The sequence below is a fragment of the Eleutherodactylus coqui genome, unplaced genomic scaffold, assembly GCF_035609145.1.
Source record: "Eleutherodactylus coqui strain aEleCoq1 unplaced genomic scaffold, aEleCoq1.hap1 HAP1_SCAFFOLD_269, whole genome shotgun sequence".
In the NCBI taxonomy this organism is placed as follows: Eukaryota; Metazoa; Chordata; class Amphibia; order Anura; family Eleutherodactylidae; genus Eleutherodactylus; species Eleutherodactylus coqui.
In genome coordinates this window covers 59,959-81,693 of record NW_027102352.1, presented here as the reverse complement: position 1 = coordinate 81,693, position 21,735 = coordinate 59,959, and the positions used below count along the sequence as shown (strand labels likewise).

The 21,735-nt window shown below is 43.4% G+C and overlaps 1 protein-coding gene across 2 annotated transcripts; it reads right to left on the bottom strand.

Moving 5' to 3' along the window:
* Positions 1 to 1,983: 1,983 nt before the first annotated feature.
* LOC136601936 (dehydrogenase/reductase SDR family member 6) lies at positions 1,984 to 20,933 on the bottom strand. 2 transcript variants are annotated; one of them, XM_066588854.1, is made up of 10 exons: positions 20,852 to 20,933; positions 18,962 to 19,038; positions 18,076 to 18,154; positions 16,554 to 16,650; positions 13,758 to 13,866; positions 12,788 to 12,848; positions 10,826 to 10,939; positions 8,498 to 8,556; positions 8,323 to 8,415; positions 1,984 to 5,470 (listed from the first exon to the last, which is right to left on the bottom strand). In XM_066588854.1, exons 2-10 carry the CDS (start codon positions 19,031 to 19,033, stop codon positions 5,417 to 5,419), a joined length of 738 nt encoding a protein of 245 aa, XP_066444951.1. In that variant the 5' UTR covers positions 19,034 to 19,038; positions 20,852 to 20,933; the 3' UTR covers positions 1,984 to 5,416. The 2 variants fall into 2 exon arrangements, with proteins under 2 accessions (XP_066444951.1, XP_066444952.1); XM_066588855.1 differs by having other exon boundaries at positions 18,962 to 19,034; positions 20,852 to 20,894.
* Between the last annotated feature and the right edge of the window lie 802 nt (positions 20,934 to 21,735).

The window sequence follows — 21,735 nt, the reverse complement described above, 5'->3', positions numbered from 1 at the left end:
TGAGCTTAGTCAAAATCAAGTTGATAAAGTCAGCGATAAAATTCTTGGGCGTGATGGTCTCAGCTGCTGGGAAAAAGCCCATGCAAGAAAGAGTTAAAGCAATTCCGTCTGTATCAAGGACTACCAATATTACAGAATTAAGGACGTTTCTGGGACTTGTCAGTTTCTGGGACTTTTAAGGACTTTGAATGGATAATCATCATTATCATAAGAGCAGTCACATCCAACCTTCGGTCACTCTACAGATCCGCGTTCTCCACGCATTCCTGTCTTTCACAGCTTCCTTCAGTTCTGCGATTGACATGTTCGTGGTGGCCTTGATTGTATCTAGCCATCTTATTCTTTGTCGGCCTGAGCTTCTCTTTTCACTGACTTTGCCAAGCATCCATACTCTTTCCAGTGAATTAGCGCACATTACATGTCCAAAAGAAGAGCCGCTGTTTGCTTATAGCCAAGACTTTGTATGATCTCTTGGAATGCGAAGAGGAAGCCATTTCTTCCATTTTGTTACAGAATAGGCAAAAGAAAGTTCAGAAATGCAGAGTCTATTACTCTAGATTGCTCACAGCAGTGGAAAAGTGTTATACTCCTTACATGAAACATCTTTTAGGTGTACATTGGATTAACCAGGTTAAGCGTGTTGTGAGGTTTGCATCACTTGCCCTTACAAACCCCACATGCTACCTTGAAGGGCAAGGTATGCAGAGTTAACTCTCACTGCATGGCACAATGGATCATCAATTTTAAGACAAGAGACCTACAAGTTGAAAAGGGAGACAAGCACCATCTAGATCAGATGATATGAAGTGGAGACTAATGACTGTCACGTTGAATATGGAAACATCGCGCTTTCTCCTTTCCGGACCGACGTCCAAGAGGGCATTCCCTGTGCCTTTATCGATGGTAGTCGATATTGGCATGAGGGTAGCTGTGTTACAGGGTATGCCTTGTGGATCCCCAAACAAAAATTGCCATTAAAATTTACAACTTGTCTTACAAAAAACTATTTTTCGAGGGAAAAATTAAAAAAGCTATGGCTTTAGGAATAAGACAAATAAAAACCCTAAAATTTGGTTGGGCATTAGAGCATAAAACGGGCTCTTCACCAAGGGAGTGTCCAAATTATTTGTTTTTTGTAAACCCATTTTACCCATGCAAGAACATAATAAACAGACATACAGTCACCTCCCCTGGCTGTCCCACCCAGCTGCTTGGTCCTCTGTGCCCAGTGTTTATTTACAGGCTGCAGTGAGACTGTGTATGGGAAGTCATAGCCAATCACAGATCTCAGTGATTGAGCACTCAATGGCTGCGATTGGTTGAGCTGCAGCACACAAGAACCAAACAGAGTCAACGTTTGCTGGAGGCGGAATTTTTGAACCCCCTGACCAAGAAAGCGCTGGCTGAAGACTACAAACAAGCGCAGCTGAACCGGTTAGGAAACAACCACTCCATCCTTCCTAGCTCCTGCTGACCAGTACATGTGACTGCTGCAGCCAATCACTGGACACAGTGACCTTCTATAGCCAGTGATTGGCTGCAGCAGTCACATGTTATTGTCAGCAGCAACCATAAAGGAAAGAGCAGTTGTGAAGCAATTTTACATGGGTTTTCCCAAGATATTTGTTTTATATAAAATCCTGCTCCCCTTGCCATAAAACAAGGAATAGTCATATTGTCACCACTCCCCACTGTATCCCGTACCGGATGTCATGTTTACAGGGCTCCCCAGCCTGCTTACAGGACATCACAGGTACTGCAGCCAACGAGAGCTCACTGATCGAGCACGGAGCTCTGTCATTGGCTGCAGGGACTATAGCGTTCTGTCAACTGGTTGGAACTGCAGACTGTACTCAAACACTGGCAATCAGGACTTCTTGTTTTATAGCAGCGGAGCTGGATTTTACATATAACAAAGATCTCAGAATACCCCTTTAAGTTGTGGAAAAATCCCTTTAAGTAAAGTGGAGGAAAGGCAAGAAATCAAACATGAAAGTAATCATTTTTATTACTTTGTCTTTAATATTACATCAGGTCTACAAAATCATATTACTTGAAATACTTATTGCCATTTGTCTACTTTTAGTTTAAATTTAAGGTGACATATAGAGTTCTGGCTAAACATTTAAGCCTGTACTGAAAATGAGATATTATCAGTAACTGTTCTGTAAATTACAAGGGAAAACCCAAAGATTTTGGTCCCTTTGTGTATATGCAAAATAAATCAAATTTCTGTTAAGCAAAATTATTTATGATTTGAGTGTTTTGTCAGTAAAGTAAAAGCTAAACGAAAGAAAAATAGAATAAATGACATCAGCATTTGCCAATTATACACGATGACACTTAAACACATTAGGTCATGTATTAAAGTGGTCTCAGAGAAAAAAGTAACCTTGTTCAAAGCAACCAATCAGGATTCAATTTAAACATGTCTGAACTTCCAGGTGACTTTTGAGAATGAGCTACTAAGTGTGCATGCATGCACTATTTTGCACTGTTATAGGATTTGAAGGGATCAGGGAAAAAATTATCAAAGCCTGCTGTTATTAAAAAAATTGATCGTTTTCATTTGATCATTTCAGAACTTGTAAAGACTTACATATATTATAAAATAATTAATGCATGGAACATTTCTAAACATGAAAGCTAAATAATCAAAAGAGGTCATCTTTCCCTTAATCATCATCTGGAATATCGCCCTGTTGTAGCAAATTCTCGTAGTAATTAGGTATTCTGTTGGCACAAATTGTTTTAGAGGCTGCAGATAAGTGCAATTATCCACATGAGAGAAGAGTAGATTATTCAGTGTTTCTACATCTTAAGGCCCATTTAGACAACGATTATCGCTCAAAATGCACTCAAAAGCAGTTTTTTTGAGCGATATTGTTGAGTGTAACTGCACCGACATTGTGCAGTTTTTGTTAAGCCGTCGCTGATCTTTCAGAATGCTGAAAGACAACGATGAGCCTTAAAGGGATTCACAGCAGGATACAGCTGATACTATTGTTTCAGCTGTATCCCGCTCCCTGAAGACAGGCAGGGTATGAAGAACAGAGCGGTCCAGCTGAGTTCTACATACCCCGCTCGGAGCGGTCGGCTGTATAACAGCCAGGTGCTCCAAGCAGAGAACAGCTGGATGCAGAAAACAAGCGGGGCCAACCTGCTTGTCTTCTGCATCCTCCGCTCGGAGCGCTCGGCCGTATAACAGTCAGGCACTCAGAGCGGAGAACAGCTGGATGCAGAAGGCAAGCGGCCTCGCTTGTCTTCTGCATCCTCCACACAGAGCGCAAGGCGATTATTCAACATTTGAGCGGTCAGCTTGCGCTGTAAATGACACAACGATTATCACTCAAAAGACATCTTTTGAGCGATAATCGTTGTGTCTAAATGGGCCTTTAGTTAAAACGCACAAGACATAATTCCAAAGCCCAAGGTTCGCTGTATGCATTGCAATGCTGCATAGTATGGAGTGCTACAGACTTTACTTTCCATTCCCTTGTTTTTTGCATGTAAAAACAACACTTTCATAAGTACAATGGACATAAAAATTCACAGTTATTCCTGAACATATCCCGTTTGCATCGTTTTTCCATTACTGTGTTTTCTTTGCATGGCGCTGTAACAGACTAGGATCATTTTTCGTTTATTTGCCTTCATCGTCACATTCTACAACATTAATCTACAAAATAGCTGTTTTTTTTGAAAGTCGCTAAAAGTTGACTTTGTTCATTCCCTGAGCCATTCATTTGTACCCTCTATTTTTAAGAAGCTTTCCCTTCCACAGACTCCATCTCTAATTCTCAGTTTTCCCTGATCTTGTGGGTGGTGATTAGCAGCTATTTCATCTCCCATACACTGTATAAAAAGAAAAGGAGATCTTGTTTCCCTATCACAATCTCTCATATACAGAGAGGCAGTGGCAGTATGGAGGGCATTAGAGAGAAGGACCGAGCAGTTTAAGCTAATTTCACATCTGCATTAGGAATTCAGTTTTCCTGTTCTTTTATGGGAGCAGGAAAATGGAATCCCCTGGATGACCGGATACATCTCATAAAAGGAACCAAGCTCTGCTGAAGGACTCCATTGACTATAATGAGGTCTGTTTGGTAAAAATGCCGGGCAAAAGCAGGAACCGAACAAAAACGTCCTACATGCACAACTTTTCCAACCGGCATTTCTTGCCAGATCTGCGTTGGAGGCTCTCAATAAAGCCTCTAATGCAGATGTGAATAGAGCCTTAGCTGTGAAACAGTAAAGCACTTACTGTTAGCTGCAGCATCTGTCTGTCTCTGCTTTTCTCTCAACCAGCTTCTCTTTTCTCCCCTCCATGACTTCTACAGACTTCAGTGGGCAGCTTCTGGTCTGTTAGTGAGTCGTTAGTCTGTGTTGCCTACCAAGACAGACTTTAGCAGCTTTTCAGAGGGAGATGGAGGAGAAAAGGAGCCTGATAAGTGGAGAATAAAGCATTTTTGTCTGCTACAATTTATTACAAAGATTCTCATATTTACTTAAAAGGGGTTTTGTCATTAGGAAAAAAATCTCTACTTACCTATTCCTGCCCGTCAGTCTTCTTACCTCATCTTCTCCTGGCTCCTGCAGTCCCCCTGGGTCACATCACCTGCAGCTGGCTGGATCCTCTTCTTCTTACTGTTTTGGGGTGTCCGTTCTCGGCAGTGTCCTTCTGGCAGGTCAGTGTACATTATGTGACTAGTGACATAACGTTCACTGACTAGCAGGGAACCCTGAGCTATTGCCGAGACTGCGCATGCGTGCTGTCTCGCCGTCAGTGTTCATATACTATTGTCATAAGACAGCGCAAATGTACAGTCGCGGCAATAGCGCGGCATAGGAGTCGTCACTCCATGCTAGGCAGGAAACGCTGCATCACTAGTGATGTAGCGTACATTGACCTGCAGAAAAGAGCCTGCCTGTGAATGGACATAATGTCGCAGGAAGAATAGGATTCAGCCAGCTGGACGTAAAGTGACCCGAAGGACTGGAGGAGATAGGAGAAGATCGATGAGGAGAAGATGCGGTAAGAGGACTGACGGGGAGGAATAGGAAAGTATTGTTTTATTTAATGACAGAACCCCTTTAATCTACCAACAGGAAATAGTCAGGACTCCCTTAGACACATTAGACGATCAGTCAGAAACTCTGGAGAGTACAGTTGATGTTCATCTAACATGTACGGGCATCATTAGGACTATGAACAAGAAAAAATAAAGTCTGGTTGTTATGGATGACAAGGAGACTCTGTGGTTTTGATACAAGACTTATTTGTATATTAGAACTTGTGTATTTTCAGCTTTAAAAAAATATTTCTGGTCACATTTACTTTCGTTTCACACACTTTTCTATTTCCATTGATTTTTGGTGAGTTGGTTCATCTGTTATCAAAATCATCTCCTACGATTTACAGACTCCAGCCGCCATCAATAATGTGTGCGTTGCCAGAAACATAAGCAGACTAAAAAGACAAGAAGAAAACATTCATCTTAGAAGTAATACTATGGAGATCACATATAACATAAGAGTGCAGAAGCTAGGAACTATGAAGGATTTTACAGCACATCATATGGGAGAACACATTATGAACAGTCTGCAGATAACCTTCATCTAGCATTCCGGTGATGCAAACGAGGATGCAAAAAAACCAACAACTTTCTTTAGCAGGGGTGAATATGGTGCAACCTTCAGATAATGATGACCGTCATATATAGTTGCCAAAACAGATCTAAAATTTATTTATAAGGACTATCAATCAATCAAGCTTGGACTTTTCTGAGATACACCATCAGGGACGTGTATCCCAAGTGAGCACTGAGGAAGAGGTTCACATACTTCGAAACTCGTATACAATCTGGTTCTTATAAATAAATTTAGATCTCTTTTGGCAAATATATAGGACAGTCGTCATGTGGGTATAACATTTCGTAGGATGGGCAGCACCCTCCCAGGAAATAATACCAGAAAAAAAAGAAAGAGTTCTCCATCCTATGTCTGGTACTTAGCAACAGGTCCTTTATTCTATATTTCCTCACACCAGGGTTGCTCCACTTCATCTTTTTCTTCTATTTCTGCAGTGATGCAAACGAAGACCAGGCAATGCCATTCAGTCAGCCCTGGGGAGCTAGAAACGATACCAAGGCTGTTTCTAGAGTAAAACGCCGCCGTTGTCAGGCCCCAAATTAAACTAGATTCGTCGCTGAAGACAATCTGGTTCCACTCCGTAGCAGTCCAGTTTTGTTGCTTATGACAAAACTGCAAACGGAGGCGACAGTGGGTGGATGTCAAAGATTATGGTGCCATAATGGGTGCGTAGAGAGCAAGCACCTGGAAAATGTTCAGATGATACAGGGGCCTGTAATGATGGTGCCACCTTGTCTCTGGATGGCGGACAACAAAACCGATGGAGCTGCTTGTGCTTGTCACATGAGTCTCTCTACTGGTGGACTGTCAAGGGCATCCTGAGCCCGATCACCTTGTGTGCCCACACGCATCCACTGGTCCCAACACAGCTTAACATTCTGGTCAGAACGGCCCAGATGGTGGGCAATTAGTCGATACAACCATCCTGTCACCAACTGTCACTGCGTCCGTGCCACGGACCGCGGGAAAGCAGGAGTTTAGAAAAAAACAAAAAAAAAAAACAGTGGTCACTACACACAAGTAGACTCTGAGCAGTTTTATAGGCCAAGGGGGGACCGCTTTTAGGGCCTCAGGTGGCAAGACCGTTCATCTAATCACACCCCAACTCTAATCATTTGCATATCTGCCTGAGATGTAACTGCATGCAAAGTCTTGCAGCAAAACAACTCCTCCTTCTAGGGGCTTAATTTTTTTAAAATAAAGTGCAGACATAAACGGGCTGCTGCAGTCTTCCAGAATTGGGCTGGTGGGACTAGATTGGTAGTGCTGGACAAAGAAGTCCACTGAAATGATGAGTATGCTTTCCCCTCTCTATTTAACACCATTGCCCGCTCTTGTAACTTTTTCTACATTTCAGAAAACCCCTTTAAATGCAATGAGAACTGTCTAAATTTGTATAACACCACAGAGCCCATAACAGTTATGATATAGGCAGGACACAGAAGTAGGTCAGTGACAAGAGCATTCTTTACGGCCAGCTCAGAGAAGATAGATAACTAGCGATGCTAGAGCTTTCTTTTTCAGCGACAACTAACGCACCTCTAAGGACAGTGTAAGCTTTATGGGAAAGCGCTCAGCTGATCTAACTGGATCTGTTACAGTATGTTCACACTGCAGAATTCACAGCATGAATTCAGTCTCTATAACCCGTGTGACAATCTGGATCTGCAGCCGCCTTCACTCTGGGGTGAAATCTGCTACAAATCAAAGTAAAACACCGCACCATACGGTTTGGATTTTGATGTTTATTTTGCTAATTTGTGAACGAACCCCAAATGGGATTTTGTTTTATTGTCCAGGGCAGTGGTGTATGGACCATTATATAATGGGGGCCATGACTCAATTCAAGGATGCACATTAATTTAACATAGTAGTCACATACCACTCTTAAACGCCCTATCTCCATATTTCTAGAAACAGTAGTTTTATGCTCCCCCCCCCCCCTATAACACAGATTCCCTATGAAACAGCTCAGCCAAATAGCCCCCAGAAACATTAATGTCCTACAGGCCTCAGGTACAATTGACAGAAGGTTCACCTGAAGTTCCTGGCCACTGGGGAGGAGACCTGGGGTACCTACACAGGATGCCCAGTGTTACTTAAGGCCCATTTACACACACAGATAATCGTTCAAAAGATTGCCATTAGAATGTTATCAGCTTCATTTGCATGCAAATGAGCTTCTGGCAGCTGTTGCAGAACTCCGCAGGAGGTCTGAGCCCTGTAATTAGCTCCATTGTTCAGCCACAGGCCCTAAGAGAAAACAATGTAATCTCTAGCTCCCCGTGGAGTATTCAGCACCATGGACAGCAAAGACAGCATTTATCAGCTGTTCTGCTCAACAATAGTTTTCAAGCAGAACTGAAAAACGGGCACATTTAGACAACAATTATCGCTGAAACTATGTTTTTTGAACAAATTTTGAGCGATAATCGTTGTGTCTAAATGGGCCTTTGGAGGACACATAAAGCAGTCAGGTGGTGAGTAAACCATTATTGAAATAGATAGGTAAGATGGGGCCATAGGATTTAGAGGATCTCAATGGATTTTGCCTCCCATAAAGAGATGACTATACACTGGATGCATCAGTACATTGTTCCGATTTCCATCTTCATTTGTCTTTCCTGTTTATTTATGTTCCACATTTGGAAACATCGAGAAAGCACTTACTTCATCAGAAGCCAGGTACACACAGAGATGAGCAACTTCTTCTGCTGTGGCCATTCTGCCAGTTTTTTGTCTTGCGAGGAAGTCCTTTAAAGCCTAGTTAAGTCATAGGAAAATGGCGAATTATCTGCAAATAGATCATTTCAGCTAGAAATACTAGAATATTTCCTGTTCTTACCTGTTCAGGGTTTGGCCTTGCTTGGATCCTTTCTCTCAATGATGGTGTATCCACAGTCCCTACATAAATGTATAATCTGTACTTTAATGCAAATCATTACAATGACAATTAATCCTTAGTGTAGGCAAGAGAAAAATAATGACGCCATAATGATAGTTACATTTACTTTGCACATAGCAATAGGGGTTGCAAGGGTCGCAATTGTGAATGGGCCCATAAACTAGGGGGCCTAAGGGCCCCCTTACCACTAATATTGCTGGGTGTTTTTTTATACTCTTTTACAACTTATGACTTGGAGTGGATGTAATAATCAATGACAGGCTGTATTTCTTAGGCTGCACTTTCTTGTGTGGAAGCCCCACATATATCTACAAATGACAGACAACATGCAGTCTTCTTTCTGTCACTGCAGAAGGCCCCTGAGTGACAGTCTGTTGGAAATTCCCTCAGTGGGCTCAGTGTGTAATGTGCCCCTCACATGGCCCTGCTATACATGCTCGGAGGCCTTGTGTGGCACAGAGTGTTAAGGCAGCAGTATGCAGTCCTAAGCTCTCGCTCATGACCTGAAGGTTGCAGGTTCAATCCCTGCATGGTTCAGGTAGCTGGCTCAAGGTTGACTTGTAGAGTAGAGTACCTATAATTACCTGAAAGCGCCATACAAACAACAAGTCCTGTCTCGTCCCACATGCTACAGGGCTCATGGCATGTTTTCATATAACCCTTAGGGTGTGATTCGCCGGCCAAAGCTTTCCATAGCGTTGCTATGGAAAGCGTCGTCCCCCTGTCCACAAGCGGAGATTCGTGTGCAGCGGCGGCGATCTGCCGCGGGTCTTCGCAGTATGAAAAGTATATGCAAAAACGTGTTTTGGAAAAATGCATGTGTTTATCAGTTGACATTACTGAGATGAACATTTTTACATGCTTTTTTCAAATGCGATTTTGGTGTATTTGTAAACACAGACAAAAGCACTGTTGTGTAATAGCATCCTTAAACAAGTTTTCTAAAATACACAAAGTTCTGAGTTTCAGGTGCTCTTCCCCATTTGTCTGTTCTGCTGTTTGCAATCCACTTTCAACGAAGGGGTGTGTAGCAAGCCTAACATTTTGCCAGTAGTTCACTGTACTGATTTCCTTGTCCATACTTCCCATGCTGCATTGCACTCTGGTCCAATCAGATAATGATAATGTGTGTAACATATGCACATACACAGACACACACCACATAATACAATAGTAGGAGAGGAAGAGACTGTGGAAATTGTCATCACAGTGTCTGCAGACCTGTCAGTATGCAGTCTGTAAGTTGTAAGTGCAGGGGAGCCGGATGTGAAGATAGCCTCTCCCCCCTATTGCTATGGAAACATCATTGTTTCCTGATTACTAAAGAATCTCTGTAATAAATGACAGAGAATGGATTGTAGAGAAGCTGAAAGGGATTTAGAGTAGTAAAGCAACAATATTTTTAATGCAAGCAGATTGCAGAAATGATGTGACTAATGCAAGCTAGTGGATGAGCACAAGTTGTCTGAAAAGTTAGTGCCCCTTTATACTCCAAAGGGCTAATGCACACTGCCAAATTTATACTGCGTTCCCCACGGCGTAAATCCGCGGCAGAATAACGTAGCTATTAGGTTCTATTGAACCTAATGGCTCAGTCCTCACATGCGGAATTCTGCCACGGATTTGCGCCGCGGGAAAAAAAAAAAAATCGCGACATGTTCTAATTCACCGCGTTTTTCCGCGGCGGGAGATCTCCATTAATATAGTATTAATGGAGAGCAAGGGAAAATGCGGTAAAAACCGCATTTTTCCGCAATCGCCAGCGGGGACTTTTGTTTATTCCCGCAGGATTCCTGTGGTGTAAAACTGCGGGCGTGTCCCGCTCTGTCTGTGGGCAGGAGGCCTACTTGCCCTCACTGCTGTGTTGTCCAGTGTTTTTAATGATGATGAGAACTAATCCGTTTGTTGCTAAATTTCTGCAGGCATAACAATCAGCCCGTGTAAACAGGCAGTGGTTCACCTATGAACAACTGCCTGTTTACTGTGAAAGGATGTGGGCGGCTGGAGCGATCTCTGGCCTGCTCAGCCTCCATTCATTGAGCCATCATCACTGCTGTGTGAAGGAGCAATTATCGCTGAGATGACTGCCGGACACTAAAACGCTTGACAGACCTCCTGTGTAAAAGGACACTATGACGAGGATCTTTTGTCAGCTAATGAAAACTGAACAGGACAATAGAAAGAGCATTTTTTTGTGTGTCGTTGGATTATGTAAAGGAGAGCGTATATAAAGCTTTACATTGTGTTCTACCATTGTAGTTCACTTACCTGGACATATACAGTTACACCGAATCCCTTGCTCAATGAAATCTGCAGCAACAGACTTTGTGAGACCAATGACTGCGGCCTTTGAAGTGCTATATACACATCTATTTACCACTCCTGCAAGGAAAGAATAACACAAGTATAATTGCCAAATGCATAGTGTATGAGGCCTGTGTCACAGGCAGATACAATTACCTGTAACGAGCGGCAGTCAACGATATAGCAAGTTGTATAATGAGGTTTAACACTGATAAATATAAGGTTCTGCAGATGGGCAGAGGAAAGACATGTCACCATTACACACTAAATGGGAAACTACTGGGGAACACTGACATGGAAAAGGACTTGGGGGGTTTTAGGGAACTATAAAAGCTTAACTGAAGCAACCAGTGTCAGGCAGCTGCTGCCAAGGCAAATAGGATCATGGGGTGCATCAAAAAAGGTCTAGGAGCACATGACGAGAACATTGTTCTTCCTCTTTACTGGTTAGACCACACATGGAATATTGTGGACAGTTTTGGGGACCGGTCCTCAAGAAGGACATATCAGAGCTTGAGCGGGTTCAAAGGTGGGCGACAAGTAATAAATGGAATAGGTGAACTACAGTAACAAGAGAGGTTATCAAAATTGGGGTTATTTAGTTAAAAAAAAAAAAAAAAAGACGGTGGAGGGGCAATCTAATAACCATGTACAGATATATCAGGGGCCAATACAGAGATCTCTCCATCATCTATTTATACCCAGGACTATGGCAGTAACAAGGGGCTCTACATATAGAGGAAATAAGCTTTCTACACCAACATAACCCCCTTCTATGTTGGAGTAGAAACCTTCTTTCCTCTATATGTAGAGGAAGTTCCCTTGTTATAGTCACAGTCCTGGGTACAAATACAGCAATGGAGTGATTTCTGTCCAGTTCTTTACAGTAAGAGCAGAGAGACTATGGAACTCTCTGCCAGAGGACGTGGTGATGGTGAACGGTCTAAAAGAGTACAAGAACAGTCTGGATGCCTTTCTTCAGTGTAAAAGTATTACATGTTATAGTCACTAATAACTTCAGAAGGGTCGGTAATCCAGGTAGTTATTCCGATTGCCAGATTGAAGCCGGGAAGGAATTTTTTCCCCTAAAATGAGGAAAATTGGCTTCTATTTCATTGGGTGTTTGTTGCCTTCCTCTGGATCAACATTGGAGGTTAGGGGGGGTAGCAGGCTAAACTAGATGGACATATGTCTTTTTTCAGCCTTACATACAAGATGAGCATTTATAAATTACAATTCTCACGTTTTTTCATGCCAGCAATCGCTTTTCTTCTTCCTATTATTATGCTGTCGCATTATAAGCAGGCAGAAGCCCAATTACACAAATGGATACACTAAAGTCAATGGAAGCCACCGGACCTGCGGCCAGTCTGCAATCGACATTGCAGACAGGCTGCGGATTCCGCAGGAAAAGCAGGCTATTTAGAAAAAAAAAACCTGTACATCGCATGTCCGACGTTTAAACAGGCAGATCCTTGATGACCCAAGGAATATGAAACTATTAACCACTTCGATCTAAATCATGGATGGACTAAATTATGTTTAATGTTAGCCACGAAGACCTACCGGGCTCAAGGAAATGAAAAAAAGATCATGTCCCTGCTGCCTAAAACAGACGGATAATCCCTGAGAACATTGGCATGGCTTTAATATCTTGGCCCTAGTCCACAGATACATACATACCTAGGCCCTCCACCTGATAAATGATTTACACGTGCCACTGTATATAATGGAACATACATATATAATCCACATACATATTCATTTTTACAGAGCGGCTGGGTGGGCGGCTGTCTTGTCCCATTTATGCCAAACCAATCAAAGCAGAAAAAGCAAAGTAAATGAAAACCCACCATACACAAAAAGAAACCATAAATAATGTTTTATAGTAAGTAACAAATAGGTAAAACATTAAATGATGTGTACCTTTAATACTGGAGGCCACAGATGACATGTTGATAATGTTCCCTGATTTTTGGGCAAGCATCTAGAAAACATTAAGAATTACATTGATACTAATTTCCAATATTCTTTCGAACTTTTCTGTGTTATTGATAAAATGCCCAGCTAGGACAGGGTTAAGGGATTCTACAGGATTAGAAAAACATGGCTGTTTTCTTCTAGAAATAGCGCCACATTTTCTATCCGTCCCCCTTGCTCACATATATTTGATAATTTAAGAAGTAGTAAGAGACAGATGGAAGAGGGAGTACGACTGCAGGTCAGATTATACAGGACAAGCACAATGCAGCATAAATCCCGAATTACAATGAGGCCGGCTTCACACGGACGTATCTGTGCGCGCTGTATGCAGTGAATACAACCCAGTTATTCTACTGGGTTCTTTCACATGCACAGAATTTACGTGTGAGTTTTTGCATAATTGAACACCAAAGGTCCCCATAGAAGTCAGTGGGGGGTGCAAAATGTGTAAGTAATAAGCAAGGAGATGCGTTAAACACTGCATAATTCTGGAACTAATTAGCCATTTCAATTGGTGCTTTTGTTTGTGGCGGGCAGAAGACGTACAGTAAAATAAACCCATATGTGCACAAAAAAAGCATCGTTCATAGCACAAGAACATCACGCTAAGGTGCGTGCAATTGCGCTTGAGTGAAGCCAACCTCAGTTACAATAAGTTCGAGCATGTGCAACCACCACTGCATTCAATCTGATGGCACAGCGCATAAATGCAGTGAGCCTGCAAGCGACAGAAGGACATGGGACTCCCGTTTTCAGGTTAGGTAGGGGTCCTAGCGGTTACCCTCACCAATCAAACTTTTATCACCTATACAATGGATAGGTGATAAAAGTCTATTATGGTACAACGCTTTAGTACAAGCGTCTAACAATACATTTTGCACTCTATGGATGAATGAGAACAATGTACACTTACTTTTGGCAGGAATGTTTTGATCATGAGATACATGCTCCGCACGTTGAGATTCATAGTAAAATCCCAATCCGCCTCCTCACAATCCAATATGGTTCCATGGTGAACAAAGCTGTAACATAACACACATTACAATGTAAAATGAACAAGCTTTAGGATAAAGAGTGATCAGTACACCGCTACATAAGGAACAAAATCATGAAGAACAGTTTGACTGAATTCTTACTGTATACAATAAGGCACATTTATTAGAGGAGCACTCCAGGTATATATACTGTGTTATGCCTGCCGGAGGGCCGGTGAACGACACAGGTATTCAAAGAACCATTAAAGAGCTAATCCCAGCGTTATTACAGCCCTCTCTTAGACCCTGCATTAGGCATATAAAACTGAGTTTTTATTTTACTTGGAGTGTTCCTTTAAGACTGAAAAACTAGTGAAGCATTGCACAGTACCAAACTTTTTTCTTTTTACTGTATTCTCTAGCACTGTACATACTGGCTGGCTATATTGTGTCAGCATGTATCCATCTATCTCTCGTCACTCCTATGGCTCTTGCTCATTTTCCAGTACCAATCCCTTCACTGGCTATCCATTCCCCAGCAAATTTAGTTCCAAGTACAAGTAATGCCATACAAGGCTGTCCACAACCCGTCCCTCCATACATTCCAACCTAATGTCCAGATAACTTCCCATCATCACAAAACCACCATCTCTGCTCTTCTCTTGTCTACTCATCACCTCGTAGTTTTCTCCCATGCATCCCCCAGACTCTGAAACTCACTAAACCCATCAGATTCTACCCTACCTTTGAAACCTTCAAAAGGCAACAAGGAAATCCACCTCTTCCAAAAAGCCTATAGACTAACATAACCCTACTGCCCCTAGACTTACCATATCAGTACCTTCTACCCTAACCTACTGTCTCCTTCCCCTTCCAATGTAAGCCCTCTCTATCAGAGTCTACTCTACCTTGATACTGGTCTGTCACTCGTTTAGGGTTGGTTCACATTAGTGTTTGGGGGTTCCGATTTCCTGCTCAAATTGGGGAGCAGAAAAATGGCACCTCCTGGCCGAACAGATCCGTCTTATGATGCCACTGAATGGATCCCATTGACTATAATAGGGTCTGTTCGGTTTCTGGCTGGGCTCCCGGCTAGAATAAAATAGAGCAGCCTGCTGCATCATTTTTTGCCTCTGTTTAAATGGAATTAAGCTATGGCGGTCCCGAATGGAATTTCTGATGCTGATGTGAATGAGACCTTAGTCATGTCTATTGCTTGTGTTTTTTCTGTTATGTAATATGAGCACTTTTTCATGTCTGTCTACTGTCTCTTACAGTATGTCTTCTCTCTACCTAAAACTGAACCTCTCAGAAACTGACCTACTGGTGTTTCCGCCCTCTACTAACCGACCTCCTCCTGACATCTCCATCTCAGTGTGTGGTGCCACCATAACTCCCAGACTGCACGTCGGCTGTCTTGGGGATTATATTAGACTCCAATCTCTCCTTTACTCCCTATATCCAATCTCTGGCCCAAACATGTCACCTGCACCTTTCACCATTTTCTCACCGTGAACACGCTAAAAACGCTCACTGTTGCCCTCATCTACTCTCGGCTCGATTATTGCAACTCGCTGCTGATCGGTCTCCCCCATGCCAGACTCTCCAATTTATCCTAATTGCAGCATCCAGGCTCATCTTCTGCCCGGCAGCTACTCGGATGCCTCTGCCCTGTGCCAGTCCCTGCACTGGCTGCCTGTTAAATACAGAATTAAATTCAAACTCACTGCCTTCATCCATAAAGCTCTCCATAGCACTGCGCTGCCCTACACTGCCTCCCCCATCTCAATCCACCACCCAGCCCGCAACCTCCACTCCGCTAATGAAATCAGATTAAGGGCCCCTTTAATTTGAACCTCTCTCTCCTGCCTCCAAGACTTCTCCAGAGCAGCACCAGTCCTCTGGAATGCGCTACCCAAAAACTATCCAAGCAATCCCTTACATACAATTTCAGGCGTGCTCTAAAAACGCACCTCTTCAGGGAGGCATACCGTATCCCCTAAAGCAAACCCCTCTGTACTCTGCCTGATAACATGCTCCCTGTCCTGCTGACTGCAATCCTTGCTAGCCGTAATCAACCGCCCCCTGCAGTCATACCGATTCTGCCACTATACGGCCTGACCATTGTTTGTGTATAGCATCCCTCACTCTCCACCTCACCATACTGCGCACATCTCCAGCCCCTTTACCTTCTGTATCACCTCATTAGTAGTGTGTAAGCTTGTTGGAGCAGGACCCTCACCCCTATTGTTTCCATCAATTGATTACTACATGTAAGAGTGGTTTTGTTTCTGTTCTCCCCATGTAATAATAATTACTGCACTCTGGAATTAGTAGTGCCTTATTATATAATAATATATCTGACACTGTGTTGTTCATCAATGCTTTTACTACATTTTACAGCAAAATTTTTAAAATACAAATCAATCACAATCCCTGATTGTGTGAGGGGAATGCAAACAATAATGGCTTGTGTGGAAAACACATTGAGAATTTCAGAATTACGGCATCATTGGCACATAGGGGGATCTCCTCTGTTACTGTATTTCACAGTTAAAACTCACTACTAAGTACAACTGTTATATGTGGGATTCTGAAAGGCATTGGAATAAATGGCAACAACATACATGAAGGCATGTGATGTGACTAGCTGATGTGTTGGTCACTGCAGCTCTGTGCTATATAATGTATCAGGATGGAAGGGCTGTTAGATACGGCGGTCCCAATTTACTTACCCAGCTACATTGAAGAGAACATCGATTCTATCAATCTCCTGGCAGAGCTTTTCAATTTGTTCCTTCTTTGTGACATCTACTACTCTTGTCTGAATACCTGCAGCAATTATATACAAATCACATTTACTGGTTATACAGTACAGCTTCTTAGTTCTAATTATTCTGCTAAGAAAACAGTTGGCAAACCAAACAACCAAACAACCTCCCTCCTGCAGCCATCAGCTGGTTCTGCCCGTTCTGTGGAGCTCACACCAGAACGTTAGTGCCACCTCTGTGTTTATGTCAATGAGACTAGAATGATATCTCAGTGTGGAGGCAGGCCACAAAAATCCACGGTGCCGAGCCACCATGCACAAACATCTCTCTAGTCTTAATGAATTACAGCCCAGGCTGAAAAAATGGGGCGAATTCAGCAGCCCAGGCTAAGGTACTTTTACATGGGCCGATAGTCACCCAAATAAATCACTTAAACGAGTGATTATGGGTGACTGCCCCCCCCCCCCATGTAGGCTCGGCAACCGACAGGATACAGAGCAAAAATTACTCAGTAGACGTTAGCCACCCTGTTTCAGCTAACTGAAAGAGAACGACAAGTGAGCGACTTCTCTCTCAGTCCATCTATGAAGACTGCCTTTTCGCAGTAAATGGAGGTGGACGGCTGGTAGAGATCTCTGGTGCTCTTCCCCGCCATTCGCTCAACGACTATCGCTGCTGTGTGTAACTACTTATCCTGTCTTAAACCCCCCTAAAGTTACGTTCATGTGTAGCGTATAATCCGCGCCAAAATTCGCAGCATTTCCACATCAAAAGCCATGTCAAAATTCAGACCACTATTTTTTAGTGCTGTTCTTCGTTCACATTAGTAAAGAGTGCTGATGTTCCCTTTAAGCAAGTATGTTTTATGGTGTCTGCCATTTATTGGGCACAGTGTCTCTTCAACAATTTGGGAAATTTTATGACATTGAATCGCGGTTACAATTCCCAGTTCGGGTGCGTTCACATGTCGCTGATTTGCTGTGAATTTTCCGCAGCAGGAACAAACCCACAAAAAATCTGGACCATCTGATACAAATCTTGTATCCGCAGCACATTTCACCCCTTTAGGTAAAATGGTACAGATTATGCAGCACTAGAGATGAGCGAGCGTACTCGGATAAGCACTACTCGCTCGAGTAATTGGCTTTATCTGAGTATCGCTGTGCTCGGGTCTAAAGAGTCGGGTGCCGGCACGGAGCGGGGAGCTGCAGGGGAGAGCGGGGAGGAACGGAGGTAAGATCTTTCTCTCCTTCTCTCCCGCCCGCTCTCCCCTGCGACTCACCTGTCAGCCGCGGCGGCACCCGAATCTTTAGCCCCGAGCACAGCGATACTCAGATAAAGCAAATTACTCGAGCGAGTAGTGCTTATCCGAGTACGCTCGCTCATCTCTATGCAGCACATTTTATGCAGAAAGTCAACAGCAAATTGGCTCTGTGTGAACACATCTGTCCGGAATAACAAGCACTAGCCAGGTGGAGAGAACTACCTTTGTACGATTCCAGAGCTTTCAGCTTCTCCTCATTGATGTCTGTCGCAATCACTGTTGCTCCTTCTTTAGCAAATGCCTAAAAACAGAAAAACAATAGAACTACTACAACCATTTATCAACCGTTAGCAGAAAAACACTTCCATCTTACACAATTCATTTTCTAACCAACCTGAAATATAAGCCCTACCCCCAAAATAAGCCCTAACCAAACTACATAAAAAAAGCAATACATTACCTAGCAGGCGCCGTCCGAGTCCCTCCCGCTGGTTTCCAGAGTCCCGGCATGCTTGCTTGCAGTCCTCAGCCGCCGACAGGAGATCGCTTTGTAGTAACGGGGTTTGCAAACTCCGCCTCTAGCAAGCGATGGCTCTGATTGGTCCTCAAGTGCTGCGGCTAAACCAATCAATGCAGCGCTCGATGAACCAATGCGATGGCTGTGATTGGTTCTTCAAGCGCTATATTGATTGTTTTTTGAGCGGTGCAGTTGAGCCAATCAATGTGCAGTGCTCGATAAACCAAGGCGATGGCTGTGATGGGTTTTTTGAGCGCCGTCTCTGATTGGCTGAGCCGCGGCGCTCGTGATCCAATCACACTACTTGCTTGCTGGAGGAGGGGTATTCAAAGCCCCGTTACCAGGAAGAGAATGCTGTCAGCGCGGAGGACACAACAGCCTGCCGCTGCTCCGCAGACCAACACAAGGCACCAGAACGCCCTCGTCTAGGCAAGTATAAGACACCCTGAAAATAAGACACTGTACCTCTTTTGGGGCAAAATTAATATAAGACAGTGTCTTATTTTCGGGGAAACGCAATAAGGTGACTGCACAATTTAAATAACTGGAGAGCAGTGATATTGACTAAACAGGGTGAATCAACGGACTTACAATGGCAGCAGAATGTCCAATTCCTTGCGCTGCTGCTGACAGCAAAATTACTTTTCCATCCAAGCGACCCATTCTAGCTGAAATAAATCAACAGAAAACATCTAATTACATATGTAATAAAAGCAACATTTTGTCTCCAGCTACTGATCCACATCATACATGTCCAATAACTACCAGAATTGTTAGTAAACTTCAGCATCCCCTTCCTGTTCACTGATGACAACATCCGGCCCGCTGCACTGAACAGTGAGCAGAGCCACCAGATGATGGACGGAAGCCTGAGCCGTAGACCCCGTCCATCAGAAAACCCCTGTAAGGCCCCGCTTGCGTATATAGCCACCCCACCTTCTCTGTTTACGTGCCATATTTATTAAAGTGACAGCGTATAGCACAACTTTAACCCCTTAACGCCACAGGATGTTAAGGGGTTAAAGTACCTGAATGCATGGTACTTAATGCAACAGGACATAAACTTACAACCTGCGAATGGCGGGGGCGCAGGAGTGAGCCCATGCGATCCTCCAGTGAGAGCTGGCTGTGACTAGTAGTGCCAGCCTGCCACTGCAACAATGGGGATCGATGAGAACAGCAATCCCTGCTGTTAACCCCCTAAATGCCGCAATGTACATTGACTGGGCATTGCATTATAATAGCTTTTATGGTTCAAGTCCCCTACAGGGACATAACTAAAAAAAGTTTGATAAAAATACTGTTAAAAAAAAACAACTTTCCCCAATTTTTATTAAAAAATAACCCCCACATATTTAGTATAATTGTAGCCATAACGACCTGTACAATAAATTGAATATGCCATTCATCCTGCATTGCCAAAACCGTAAAAAAACAACTAAAAAACGGACCCAAAATGCTTATTTTGCCTCCTAAAATATGCAGTATAAGTGATGAAAAAGTTGTATCTACCTCTAAATGGCACCAATGCAATCTACAGCTCGTCCCGCAAAAAAAACAAGCCCTCACAGAGCTCCATCCATGGGAAAATAAAAGAACGCATGGGACTTTGAATGCTCCAATGTCAAAACAGGTACATTTCCCCCCCCCCCAAAAAAAAAAGAAAAGCCTTAAAAAAGAAAAAAAAAAAAAAAAAAAGTTTGTATCGTCATAATCGTACCGACCCGCAGCAAACATCATGTCCTTTATGTTGTATGATTATGCCCCTGCACACAGGTGGAAATTCTGCGGAAATTTCCCGCCCCTGGATGCCTGCATAGGAGTGCATTGCAAAACGCAATCCTATGCAGACGGTTGCGATTTGTCCGCGTGAAAACACACACGGAAAACTAATCGCGGCATGTTCTATTTCCGTGCGGGTCGTGCAGAGGCCGGCACAGAAATGTCACTCCCGGCCGCGCTCTGCGCTGACAGCCAGAACATAAAAGAGCCAGAGCCGCGGGACAGGTGAGCGCCACACTGGTAGGGGCTCAGGTCCGCTGCAAGAATTCTCACAGTGGGGTCTGACACGGCCATCTGCAGGCGGCCATACATTGTTCAAAAAAAAAGACAATGCATTTCCTCTCTCTGCCGTCCAAAAACAGAAAACTTTTACAATACAGCATGTGCACCCAAAAATGGTACCAATGACAACTGCAGTTTGCCACGCAAAAACCAAGCCGTCACCCGGCCGCGCAGACGGAAAAATTAAAAGTTATGGCTTTTTAAAAGTGAAAATTAAAAAACCTTCGGAAAAAAATAGGCCTTAAGGGGTTAAATGGCTTTGATCAATTTGCAACCCACTCCATACAGCAATGATGAAAGACTGAACCCTGCTGAGGGGGCACCGTGCCCGACAGACCCCGCACATGTGCCAGTGCTTGCATCTGCTGTATGCTGGTACCGCACTACGGACTATCGGTTAGATACCGGAGCACCGACCTGTGTTCACGGCCCCGGGCTGCACTGCGCGAGCTTTGGACTGTCAGCAGTCACGTGGCACAAAGGAACCACTTCCCGCTGATTTAGCATAAGAGCATTCGTTACAGGCGGTCACATGGAGCCGGGCGCCATCTAGTGTTGAATATATGGAAGTACAAACAGTTGTAAAGTCTGCAGCTGCCTGCTTGTGCGGTGTGTTCGCAGGTAGAGATGGTCTCAGTGTTTATATGGCACGTATAATAACTGCGTACAACGGGACAGGAGGGTACAATACTGTAATAATGTATTACTACACAAGCCAAAATAATAAAAAAAGCTAACATGGAGGCTGGTACAGAATGGTTTACTTCACAAGAAGATATCCCCATGGTTCACATTTACAGATTGAGTGTCTAAAGGAAATAAATAATATGTGCTTGTTTTCTGTAAAAATTGAGATTTTACTATAAATTTCTAGACAAACTATCAGACATAATTAGGCAGAGAGGTTATTATGAATCATCTACTTGATGTGGGCCCCTCATGGTTGGGGGGTGGGGTGGAGGGACTTGTTATTTGTATAGCACCAACTTATTCTGCAGTGCTTTCAGGTAATTTATTTATTACAGTCGACCAAAACTGCCCTCACAAAAGTATTAAATGACCTGATGACTACTCCCTATTAATCCTCCTTGACCGCTCTGCTGCATTTGACACTGTTGACCATCACCTCCTTCTCACTATGCTTCACTCTATCGGCCTGAAGGACATGGCTTTCCCCTAGTTCTCCTCCTACCTCTCTTTCAGCATCTCCTTTGCTGGCTCTATGTCCTCTCCCCTTCCTCTCGCTGTCAGGGCTCGGTCCTTGGTCCCCTTCTCTTCTCTATCTACACAGCCCCAATTGG